This window comes from Trachymyrmex septentrionalis, unplaced genomic scaffold, assembly GCF_001594115.1.
Source record: "Trachymyrmex septentrionalis isolate Tsep2-gDNA-1 unplaced genomic scaffold, Tsep1.0 scaffold7, whole genome shotgun sequence".
Lineage (NCBI taxonomy): Eukaryota > Metazoa > Arthropoda > Insecta > Hymenoptera > Formicidae > Trachymyrmex > Trachymyrmex septentrionalis.
The window spans coordinates 3,074,486-3,086,895 of NW_017305884.1; the positions used below are offsets into that span (position 1 = coordinate 3,074,486).

General features: G+C 49.7%; 2 protein-coding genes across 5 annotated transcripts in view; both read right to left on the reverse strand.

Moving 5' to 3' along the window:
- The window catches only part of LOC108753491 (Krueppel homolog 1), a 78,809-nt gene extending 76,756 nt beyond the window's left edge, over nucleotides 1–2,053 (reverse strand). For all 4 annotated transcript variants that reach the window (XM_018495082.1, XM_018495083.1, XM_018495084.1 and 1 more), the window contains exon 1: nucleotides 968–2,053. In XM_018495082.1, the coding sequence (XP_018350584.1) occupies nucleotides 968–2,032 (1,065 nt within the window). In that variant the 5' untranslated portion in view covers nucleotides 2,033–2,053. The remainder of the gene's footprint in view (nucleotides 1–967) is intronic.
- A 1,949-nt stretch (nucleotides 2,054–4,002) lies between these two features.
- On the reverse strand, nucleotides 4,003–5,966 carry LOC108753494. The gene is made up of 2 exons (XM_018495088.1): nucleotides 5,942–5,966; nucleotides 4,003–4,328 (listed from the first exon to the last, which is right to left on the reverse strand). Exons 1-2 carry the CDS (start codon nucleotides 5,949–5,951, stop codon nucleotides 4,165–4,167), a joined length of 174 nt encoding a protein of 57 aa, XP_018350590.1. The 5' UTR covers nucleotides 5,952–5,966; the 3' UTR covers nucleotides 4,003–4,164.
- Nucleotides 5,967–12,410: the final 6,444 nt, after the last annotated feature.

A 12,410-nucleotide genomic window follows, 5' to 3' on the forward strand; every position in this document is an offset into this window, starting at 1 on the left:
CGTTCTCTCTCTCTCTCTCTCCTCCCTCTCTCTCTTTCTCTCCCACTCACTCACTCACTCACTCTCACTCTCTCCCTGTTACTCACACTCTCACTCGCAAATTCTCTCTCTCTCTCTCGTGTACGAGCGTGTAAGTCAGTACTATGTAGTAAGTCAACGTACCCTATTGATGTGCATGTGTGCGTGTATGCGCGTCTGTGTATCTGGGTATACGAACTGTGGTCAGCGTATCTGAGTACAGTCGCGTAATCAAACTGACGAAATTGAGTCGATGACATGTGACTTTGTAACGATAAGATGACGCTAAATGAATGGAAAAGTCATCGCGTTCCGAATTCCGCCGATTTTCCGCGCAAACGTTGTCTGCAAGCAGTCTTACGGGTACGAACGATAAGTTAGAATCGGCATTTGGTATGTCGTTTAACGAGGCTTTGCATTAGTAACGCACGTTTGAAGACTGGATGTCTTATTTTCGAGCGAGATGACGTATATTTTTGCAAAGTGTTGGAACCGCGCTATTTACACGAATGAGTAAGAGACATGTAGGAGGGACCTTGATATCTCGCGATACAAGTATAAGCTGTGGGGCCCGTCGACGCTGTCATCCGACAACGTCATTGAATAAATATTTTTCCCCGCGAGAAGAGAAACCTCGCTCGAAAGTATTGTCCGGCGTCTGTCGGCTTGCAAGTGAATGACCCTATTTATCGGTGCGTTATGTATTTTTATCGCGGTCGCCTCGCCCTAGTTATTTATCGCTGCTCTCCTCGCAGTGGATACGGAGAGTCGCGAGACAGTCCCGTCCGTTTCTCTTCGCGGAAAGCGGAAGATAATAGAAAAAGACACGTATGTATGCGCACATAATGCATGCGTGTAGAGAACGGAGGTGAAAAAAATATTGTTTCACCTCCGAGAGTCGCGAATGTAGAATTCAGAGTGAATTCCAATTGAATATGTAGCTTCTCACCTGTAACTCATTGACGAGCTTCTCCGTGAGAGTGGCGTCGTGGGAGTCCTGACTGGTCGCCCCTGGACTCAGCATGGAGTTCTGTGAATTCTGCTGTTGAGTGCCCGACATGTTCATACCGGCGAGACCACCGTTCTGCGCGATGGTGCCAGCCATGTTGAGCGCCTGCTGTTGCAGATTCTGGGTGAGATTTTGCGCCTGCTGTAGATTCTGCGTGAGATTTTGCGCCTGCTGTTGTAACGCTTGCTGATTAAGCGCTTGGCCAAGGTTCTGCGTGAGGTTCTGCGCTTGCTGCTGCAGCGTCTGGGACAAATTCTGCGCTTGACTTTGGATGTTCTGTTGCAGGCTCTGACTCGCTTGGCTTAAATTTTGCGGCTGATTAAGCAACTGCTGCTGTTGTTGCGGCGACAGACTCGGCGTTAAACTCTGCGCCAAATTATGCTGTAGGGTTTGTCCGAGATTTTGCTGCATGTTTTGCGTGAGCGCTTGCGTCAGCGCTTGGCCCAGGTTCTGATTGAGGGCCTGAGCCGCCTGGACGGCCTGGACCGCCAACGATGGACTTGACGCCTGCGACATCGTTTGTTGCGCCTGGGCCAGGCTGTGCAGACTCTGGGCCATACTGGAGGCAATGGCGCCCTGATGATCCGCCTGTGGTGACGGCGTCGTCGGTGCCGGGGAAGACTGATGCTGTGGGCCCTGATTAGCCTGGTTCATCGACAACGCATGCTGCTGCTGTTGTTGCTGCATCTGTTGTTGAGGACTAGCTGTTTGGCCGAGTGTCGCGTTCGCGTTTTGCTGTACTTGCGAAACCGCAGTCTGCTGCTGTTGTTGCTGCTGCTGCTGCTGTTGCTGCTGCTGCTGCTGCTGTCCGAGCGGACTGTGCATCTGCTGGACCTGCTGTTGATGCTGTGTCGAATTCGAGATGGGGCTATGCTGTATCCCGGGTGAATGTTGAGGCGGACCACGCTGCGGCTGCTGCCAGTAATCCGACATCTTAAATACGTGTTGGCGTAGCGCGTGGAGGTTCGCGGCTGCCGCGGTGACAGCCGAGGCTTGGATCTCCATGGGTTCGGAATCGTTTTCAAGGTCGGGCTCCGGCGAACTGCAAGGATCCTCGTCCTCCTCCTCGTCCTCCCGCTCGGTGATGTCCTCGTCCTCCTCGTCGTGAATTCTTGTGGACCGATCCGGCTCGGGTCCGGGCGGTCCTCCGCCAGCAACAACAGCAACACCACCGGCGCTTCCGCCGCCGCCGCCGCCACTTCCTCCACCGCCACCTCCGCCGCCGCCGCCGCCGCCACCTCCTCCACCGCCGCCTCCTCCTCCACCTCCTATCCCACCCCCCGAATCGCCAGAGTGGAGATGATTCCCCGGGTGATGCTGATGATGATGCTGCTGTGGTAGGTGATGGTGAGGACGCGACTCTGGATTTTGGTTGTGCTGCTGCTGCTGCGGATGCTGCGGCTGCTGCTGCTGTTGTGGCTGCTGCTGCTGCTGCTGCTGCTGCTGTTGCGGCGGTTGCTGTTGCTGATGGTGATGCTGCGGCTGCTGGTGGTCTAGCTGGCCGAAGTCTGGTTGGGCTTGCGTCTGGGCACGCAGGTCCAGGGCCGCCGTCGCGTCCGAAATTTTGAGGCCTTCGCGAGAAGCCCGGGCTACCCCCTTCCGGCGCAGCTTGCCCGCTTTTTCGCACCCCTTCCGGTAAGCAGCTCGACGGCCGGCACACCTCTGCGCTCGCCGCCGTTCCTTCCTACCTTTCCCCTCGCTCGGCCGCTGTTTTCAGCCTTGGGATCGTCGTAACGATAACGATCCTTGCGCCGTGCCGAGCTTCGACGTGGGCGGCGGGCAACGTCAGTTACTCGCCACCTGCTGCGACTTCCCAGCCCTGCTACCTACCGCCTGGCTCATGAAACTTCCTCTTATGATTTCTCCACTCCCTCTTCCGGGTCCTCTCCCAGATCTCTTCTTCTCTATCGCGCCTATTCCCTAAGTCGTTGCTGTCGCGCTGTTGGTTGCGATGCCTCTCGCGAGAACACCGCCGATCGGTGATTGTACGTCCGTAATGCGTCCTTTATTTCGTGATGTCTTCTTCTACGTACGCAGGTGGCTGTTGTATCGCGTACGTTGTATGCGTTCGTTCGCGTTTCGCAGTTCAGTTGATGGTCCTTTTCTTTCTTTTTCTTATTTTTCTCCCCCTCCTCTGTGCGTCATATGACTGTGTGTAATAAATGTATGTGTGTGTATGCGTGTGTATGCGTGTGTGCGTGTGAGATGTGAGCTTGCTATATGTGTGCTTTGCGTGAGTTGTTGCGCGCGCGAGCGAACGTTCTCCAGCAAATAGGAGAACGGTCTATTTTCCTTCGTCTATCTAACTTAAATTCTAGCGTACACTTAAGTTCAGGTTAAAATTCAGGATTGCCCAGCCCGGACGGTGTAAACGAGAAGGATAGTCCACGCGGACGCGAATCGTTTATATCGGTCGGAAAAGCCTTCCACTTCTCTTCGGGGTGAGAAATCACACTCGCGGATGATTACTGCTCGTCCCGTTTTGCCCTGAGTATTTTAGCCCCGTTATGTTGGATGTGCGTGCGTGTTGTGTGTGCGTGCGTGTGTGTGCGTGTGCTCGAACGCGCTCGAACAGGCTCGAAAAGTTGGTGTCTGCTGTGTCGCGCGCGTGTCGGCTTGAATCGGTGAGTCCGTGTGATTTCTTTTAAGCGGGACGAGAGCGTTTCTCTCCGGGATTTCCGTCACTCCGTTTCTGATTCTCTGCCTACTTCCTCCGATCGTCTTCTTCTTTTAAGCTGCTGCGTCGCGTCCGTCGATGACTCCTCCTCGAAATGCGACTCTAGCGTTTTAACTCTTTAAAAGGAATTCTATTCGATTATCGATCACCGCTCGTCGTTACCGATATCGTCGATGGTAGTTGTGGTTGCTTCTTATTATCGTTTAGGTTTAATTAATATTGCACTTAGGTACACTCGTTTTTTGAACACACTGAAATATATATGTATGAGCGCGGGGTTTTCTGTCGAGCTTTTTTTCGATTCTTGCTTTCTCTCTCTCTCTCTCTCTCTCTCTCTCTCTCACTCTATTTCTTTCGATCTTTGTCTCTCTGCGCTTCCGTAGCTCTATTCTCCCGATCTTTCTGTCCTCTATCTCCTCGCTTCCTCGCTATCTTCGGGTACGCACGATCAACTCGCTAATCACTTTCTTCTTGGCAACCCCGCTTCTACTCGTTCGGCTCTCGGTCTTACGCTCTTCTGCTCCTCTGCTTCTGCTTTGCTCGTCTTATTCTGCTTCTTCCGCTTTGTCCAGTCTTCCTCTCCTGCGCGGGAATCTCTCGCTGCAACGCGTCTCCCGCTCGAAGCTGCAATCCAGAAAAAGAAAATACAATTTTTGCGTTGTCCGACGTCACGCACGGCGAACATTCAACGTCAACACTATAATTTTTTCAATGTCATAGGCAACCGTTTCACACGTCTTTGCTCGTGTAGATCGATAGAGTATATTTAAACGTCAATCGGACGTACATTTTTCAAAGTATTCGATCGAAGATTGTCACGATTCACTGTGACTTTTGATAATATTAATTACAAGATCCGATTATAAATCCAATAATATTAAGATGTAAAATATCTTAACTAATTCCCGGTACGTGAGCGTAACGTTATTTAAAACATTGATTTTTGCTAGATGACACTGCCTAAAATCAGCTGTCGTAACACGAAAATATCGAGTGCCGAGTAATGGGACGTAAATCGAGTTAGAAGAATCCTAATAAAATTTCACGATATCAGAAAGATATCAGCCGCGAGATTTTATCATCTTATAGCGAGGTTTAAATGCGTTAAATGCGATTCTCTTTCGGCTGACGTTTATGAAGGGTTTACACTTTCGGTCGCGACACAAACAATAATTTCAACCAGCACTGTCAGAAGCACGCACTAATTACGCGGCATAGTAAATTTCGTCCATTTGACACATCCAGTTTTCATGTCGATAATTTAACGTTACACAAATTCGTACGCCCTCTCCTTTCGGTTACACCGAGTGTCGTTGACGCGGAATTTCCAATTAGTTTTGCATTTGAGAAAAATCAATCGATTTGCAAGCGCGAAAGCAAAAAGCGCGAACGTCTTTTGCCGTCGCGTGGTGCTCAGCACTGACAATGCGGAAAAGATGCGGGATACGTAATGTAAAAATTCAGGATCGGTGAGACGGAGAACTGAAAAGGTTTATAACTGAAAGAGAGTAACGTGTCGATAAATCAAATATATTTATTCAAATAAAAGTAATGCTAATATCACAATGAGCAATAAATCAGAGTACAGTGAATAGGATAAAAATAAAATGTTCCGGAGCACTGAATATTCTCGGGGAAAAAGTAAAGTTGTGATTTACATTACTGTAACATCACTGCGCGAACAACGCGATGTAACATTATGACATTGCCGCTCACAGATAGAATTGCGTTCGCGATCCTTTTTTTATTTTATTTCACAAGTTTTTGCTTCTTCAAAAGTTAAATTGAGAATTTATATTTTTGCCATTTTTCTTATTTCCCGAGTATTATATCGTTACTTTTCCGATTAATTTCGAATATGCAGTTAGATTTTTTCGTAAAGATTGCCTGTCACCGAAGCGATGAAACGACGCGCTGACGATGATGTCAATGAAATGCCAAATAATTTGTTGCAACGTGTGCCAGGTTTACGCGACGTGACGAGCATTGTCGGCTGCTCGCTGAATTAACGGCCCGAAATGATCACGCGCGCGGATATTCGCATAATTGCTAACTCGTTTACTTGCGACATGACGATTCGTTACGTTTATTGTTCGCCGTGTAATTCCGCGACCGCAAGCATCAAGCTAATGATTCGCGTGACCGATTTCGACGAGGCCGCATTCGGAGATAGCGGCGATCGAGCTTCCTCTTTCCCTAGCCCGCCTTCTCATCGTTCGCTTCCTCCACGATCTTACCGTAGCACATCGTATCACGCCGGAAATCGAGAGGGGATCGGAGCGTGTGCGATCGCGACGAAACACTGTCGAGACGGCGACGATGACGTACCGGGCATGTCAGGATTCGGAACAGGGAATAGGAGGGGGTGGGTCAGTATGGTGGTCTCGGACCGAAAGTGGGGAAAACTGACTAAAAAAAATCGTACGAAAGTAGAAAAAGAAGAAAATAACAAAAGCGTTGACGATTGGTTCTATCCTATATTAATCAGGCCTAGATCAGGCACGATGTCGCAAAGTGTCGTTACGTTCACAAGACTCACGAACTCGCGACACAAGATTGGTTGTCGAACAACAGAATATTCCCCGAGAGAAAGAATCCGAAGGATCTCTTACTGGAGAGAGAGATATTCAAGTGACCGAATGATAGCTGCGGGTAGATGCGGCGGCTGGTGATAGTCGGTAGTGTACGCGTAATACGTTGCACCTCGGTCCGGCTGCTCGCGCGACCTTCGTGCACGGTATCGGCCAAGACACTGTTCTTCCTCTTCGAAGGACGACGACGGTAACGACAACGACGACGAAGACGACGATGACTACGACGACGACGACGTACGACGGGGGGGAAAAAGCTCTCTCCTCTTCCGCGTTCGAGTCCTTGACGGAGGAGGAACCGAAACTGACTCGGGTCTGCGGCTCGCGAGAAACGCTAAGTCCTTCTCCGTCGGGGGTCGGTGGTGGCGCGCTTCTCAGACCGCGTGCGTCTGACTAAAAGCCACCCCCTCGTGCCTTAAAGAACGCGTGTTCGGGTAGGGGCGTTGTCTTAGGTGGTGCGCGGCCGCGAAATTTCTGGCCACCTCGGGGCGCCTTCGTCGTACGCCGTTTCTTATCGCGGCGATTTCGTACGCGGGTCCGACGGGCCCGGGCGCGGGCCCAGGTTACCGTGGACCGACTCGTGACCCCGGCCGCGTCCACCCACGACGAAAATCTACCTCCGGGAGGACGAAAAACTGAGGCCGTCGTAGGACAGGAGTTTTCAAGCTACCCCTCTTTTCCTTTGCCCCCACCAGACACGACGCCGAGGCGCGCGCTCTATCTCCCCCTTTTCCTCAAACTCTCCTCGCCCTTCACCCCGCGCCCAGGTGGGTGGGGGATTCTCCGCCGCCGACTCCGCCGACGCCTCGTACGGGGGTAAGCGTCGTAAGGGATGAGAGAAAGAGAGTGGGGCTGCTCTCCGTCTCCGTTTCGCCCGGCCAAGAAAACCTACCCTCCTCCGGAAGGAGAGTAGGAGAGAGTCGTAAGAACCGATTATCTGTCTCTGTCTATTTTGATCGCTATCTTATACTCCGCGGTTACGTTCCGGCGTAGGTAAGTACGCGAAGCCAAGATAACCGGGTTCTTGGACCGTGTACTCTTTTTGCCGAGAGTTTGTCCTTGAAAACTTTTCACTCGACCGTCGCGGATCATTGCCGTCACGTAAACTCACTTGGATTTTCACACAATCCTCCCTCGCAAATTAACGAATTCTCATTTAACGGCCGAGTATATATAAGTCTCACGCGTCTCACATGCGAACACTATGAATCGGGGTATTCGACTGACCGAAAAATTGTAGGGGGCTTCTGTGTAAGGGGGTGTAACAGTCTGAGGTAACGAATAAAAAAGAAGGGGGACTATCGTATAAAAATGGCCTCCTCCCTCATGTTCCGTATGGCAACGCAAGCGTGACTAATCGCGCGGAGGAGTGGGGCAAGCTTGCTTTTTTATCTCCCTCTTCACGAATCTCAATTCTTCGCTCAAGTACAAGTTCTTCTCGATCGTATTCTCGATATTGATACGCGAAGTTTGTTCGCAGCTCGATAGCTGATTAAGTGTCGCGAATTCATCGATCGGGTCGGGAAAGCGGATTCGAATAACATCGAATCACTTCGGTTATCTGTCATCCAACACCCTTCCTACTTCCCCCCTCCCCCTCCCCCCCCACCCTCTCTCATTTCGAAAGTCAAATCGCGATTTAAACATGGATCATCGACCTTGCGGAGTACGTCGACTTTCCAGTGGACGCGCTGATGCTCGTTTTGCGGCGAAGGGTGGTCGATGGTCATCCTGCTCGTCTTACGCACCCTCCTCGCCGAAGTAGACAACCAAGCTATCCCTTCCTTCTCTTCTTCTCCCTCCCTCCCTCTCTCTCACTCTCTCTCTCTCTCTCTTTCTCTCGAGCTCTCTCTCGAGCTCTCATCTAACATAGCTGCCCCACCATCGCATTAAGCTCCTATTTCTCCCTTCCCTGCTAACGTCTTTCCCCTCTCTGCTTGCGCCTTCGTCTATCTCTCTCTTACTACCGATTTTCGTAGCTCAACCTCGCTCACGCCACCCGACACCCTTTTCTACATCCTTTTCTCTCCCTTCTTTCTCTCCCTTTCTCGGCCGCCTCGACTCCCCACCAACCGGGCAACCCCCACGCGTCGCATTTTTACGCTGGCCTCGTCCTTTTTTCCACGTGGTATACACGTGGAGGTGTGAGTCCGGAAGGTGGGGAGGCGCGACCCTTTTTTTTTCTTTATCCTGCCTCTGGCATTCACGCGAGAGAGCCCTGCTGGTCGTCCGAGACGACGCAATAACCGCGTCGTCCACCCTTGCCGTCCTGCCGTCTCTCTTTCCTCCCTCGGTTGGTAGAGCAGCAGCGACAAGAAAGGAGCAAAGAAAAAAACGTCGCGTAGCGTAGCATCCCACCACTCATACCCACCATCGTGTCCACCCTATCCGTGTTTCTTCCAACGCGCGTGCGACGAGGGTGGACCGTCACGCGAAAAAAGTTAGCCAATGGGTTGGCCGCCCCGCGATGGTGGAAAAATCGAGTGACCTTCGTCGCACGTGCAACGCCACGCGCGCGGCAAACTTTCTTTGTTGGCGCGATGGACCATCGAAAAATGTCTTCTTAAAGAGATATTCGACGACAACGATATCCGATGCGAGATCAATTATTGTATTATGTGTATGTATGTAGTACACTTTGCTCATATACGTCAGAGCGCAGTTAAAAAGTGGCAGGCAATCAGCGTAACTCGTTAATTCAGTTTAATTTTATTTCACGTCTTAAAAGCTGTGCCTTTCGATCGAGAATCTCTTCAAGTACAATTTTATAAGTCGTAAAAAGAGAAGTAAAGTAATTCTTTTCAGTTCTTCGGAACATTGTAACGAAAAAAAAAGGATTTGATAGATAAAACATAATTTGTCTCGATACAATTTCGTAATAAATAGAGAGATTACCTATAGACATTTGCGAATGTTGCAAAACTCAAATGCAAAAATATTCAGTTTATCGAACGCTGAACCGGGGGCGAAGTAGGGGGGGGGAGGGGGAGGGGAGGAAAGTAGGAACAGGACGAAAGTAACGCACTTCCGACACGAGGGTCTCCGGCACGAAAGTACTCCGGGGCGCGATCGCGATCGAACTTCCGTTCGCGGCAGGCTGCCGTCGTGGAGTAAGAATTTCGGCTCGGTTAGAGAGTCGCGGGTTCGCGCGGGGAGAGAAGGGACTCCGTTCGTACGTCCGCCGCGCGCGAGTGTGCTCCTCCGGAGCTCCGAAAATAAGTACGTAGAGCGCATTGGGCGATCGAGGCTCACTTTAAATTACAAATGAAGCGGCCGGCGTACGTGAGGATAAAAACAGGTGAGAATCGGAGCCTCTGCGCTCGGTTAGGGAGTGGGCGGATTGTCAGGTACACATACGCGCACACTTTAGACTCGGTGTGGGTGTATGCCGTTACGAGTTTACTGTACCGTACGTACGTACGTACGTGCGTGCGTACGTAACGTACGTACGAACATACGTGGCGTTTTAGATCTCAATCCCGATCCCGATTCCCCCTTGATCCCGATCGGCAGCTGGACTCGAAGAACGGACGTACAGACGGACGTACTTGCCGCGTACGAATTGTTGCACGTGCACTTGTAACTCTGACGGCCAGTTGCCGGCCCGGCTCCGCGCTCTGCGAATCGAGCCGATCGACTACCCCGATAGGACGTTATACGCCTTTGCGTAGGAAGGCATTTGTCTTCTCGGCCTGATTCTACCTACTTTGGATCGTCCGCCTTCTTCGTGGCGCGCGGTGCGGCGGGGGAGTGCGTGGAAATGTGTCGACGAAGGTGGTGGCCGTCAGGTGGTGGAATATTTGCGCCGCCAGGATATTTGTTACTTCATATCGCATGTCTCTCTTCCGAATTTTCAGGTCCACTAACGGGAATCGACGAGATCCCATTATTTCTATTTCGCAATTAATGATGAAATTTTATTAATAAAACCTTTAAAATGTGCTCTCTCGTGAATAGAAAATAAATGTAAAAATGATAGCGATGTGCCAATATATAATATTCGACGTGTTAAGAATTTTATTGAAAAACGGATAGTTATTTGACACGACCGATTAATACGACCCGATTAAATATCCGTTTTCAATTTTCATATTCCTTTAACGCGTCTGTCACGTAAAAAGATTTCCAGCGCAATAATTTGTTCGGACGGTCTTTTCGCGTTCGTTTGCTGCTCGTGTGAAGTAGCCCCGTCTCAACCCCCGATCGGAATAACCACCCCGTGGCGAGGTGACGTCTGGCGGCGGAATAAGGAACGAGGAAACGAACGAGTGGAGAAAAGGGTGAATCGTCCTAAGGTTTTTGTCCGTGCTAACTCTGGTAGAATATCGATTACGGTGAAGCGACAATGGTAAATGCGAGCAGATGTGCGATCACATAATACACCCACTTGTACAAAGAGAATCGAATGATGTATCATCGAAATAAAACTTAAATAGCTAATTTCGCGAAGGATATCTAAAAATAAACTATAAAAGGTAAAAAAAAAGTTTGTTAGAGCTTGTAGATATTTTTTAGGATTTTTATATTCTTTCGAGAGAACTCGTTTAAAATTTCTACGAAATAAATAATGAGATATCACCGAGCAATAAACCGGTGTAATATCAGAGAGTTCAAATTGAAAATTTGTAACGTGCAAGAGAGGAACATTTCTGTTTGTTGTTGCGTGACAATGGAAGTGCGAGATACATTAGATTTAAGAATTACGATCCGCTTAAGACGAAAGCACAGAATTTTGCTTAACGCATAATACATACAAGAAAATGAAGCAAATCATCCTTCATTTCTTTCCTTTTCATGGAAACAAAATACTCCGATTGGTTGATTTTTTTTATGCCTTATGCGTTATGACTTGTACAAGAAAAATCCGTTTTTCCACCTTTACACGATTTAAGAATCGTTTCATTCTTATTAGTCATTAAATGTTCAATAAGGACAAATGATGCTCACGAGCGTTGTGAGCGCGGATCGGACGGCGCGGCCAAGATATATCCACGTAGTTGCAGCGTTGAACAATTGAACTCACCGAGTTCCGTTACATCGGTTATATCAATCCACGACCACCTTCATGCGCGTTATCGTATTACCGTGGCGGACACGCCGTGATACGCGGGGCACACTACTTTATTCCTCGGGAAATGAGATTAGGATCGTCGCGACAGTCGCGATTCTCGTCGAATCGTCGAATCGGAGGAACGTGCGGCACGCGAGCCATCGAAACTGACGGCCCGGATTAAGAATTCTAACGGTAGGAGTAGCCGGTCGGCTGTAGGATGAAATGAGCGACGCGTCCGGCGCATTACGCAATGAAAGAAACAAATGAAGCTTAATAGAAAAACTGCCCGCGCTAGAAAAACCCATTCCGTCGTGCACTTAGTACAGCTGCGTCAGAAAGTGCATCGGCCGTTCTTTCTCCCCTCGTCGTCGACGACCTCGACGAGTGAACGCTCCGAGCTTCGTGGCGAGCTCAACGTGATTTGACGTGTCTCCAATTTAACGTCTCGTAAAATTTCGTGCTACTTGAAATATTATTCGTTTAACGTGCAGTTTTAATAAAATTTATCGCCTCGTGGAAAGTCACGCGGATTATTCGGATATCGACGTTTCTCCAATTTGCGGTGTGTCAAAGATGAAGGTCGTCGATAGGTACCCTAAACCCGTCGCGCGGAAAGTCAGCGATCCGGAAAACTGGATCCGGGCAACAGCGAGACAACTCGTGAATTTTTTAGATCCATTTGGACGGTCGGCTAATTAACAGTAATCGAGCAAACGTGTAGAATCGGCTCGCCGCTGACCGGTGTACTTTGTTCCGGTTCTAAATTTGATTTACATTAAATATGAGAGAACGCTCGTCGGGACGAGCGGTGCGTGCATGCGCGAGTCTACATCGTCGCATTAAATATAACCAAACGCGGCAAACGCGCGTAATGAATCAAATTATTTCGGACCGCGTCGTGGTTGAGGGGGGGGGGGGGGGGGGGAATAATTTAGCCCGCGCGAAAAGGACAAAAGCGATTAAAAAGGACGAATTTGTAGATTTGGTCGAGTCCGCGTGTATACGCGATGCGGCGCGCTTTGCTGTTTAGACAACCGATCCGTCGATAATCGATATCCGCTG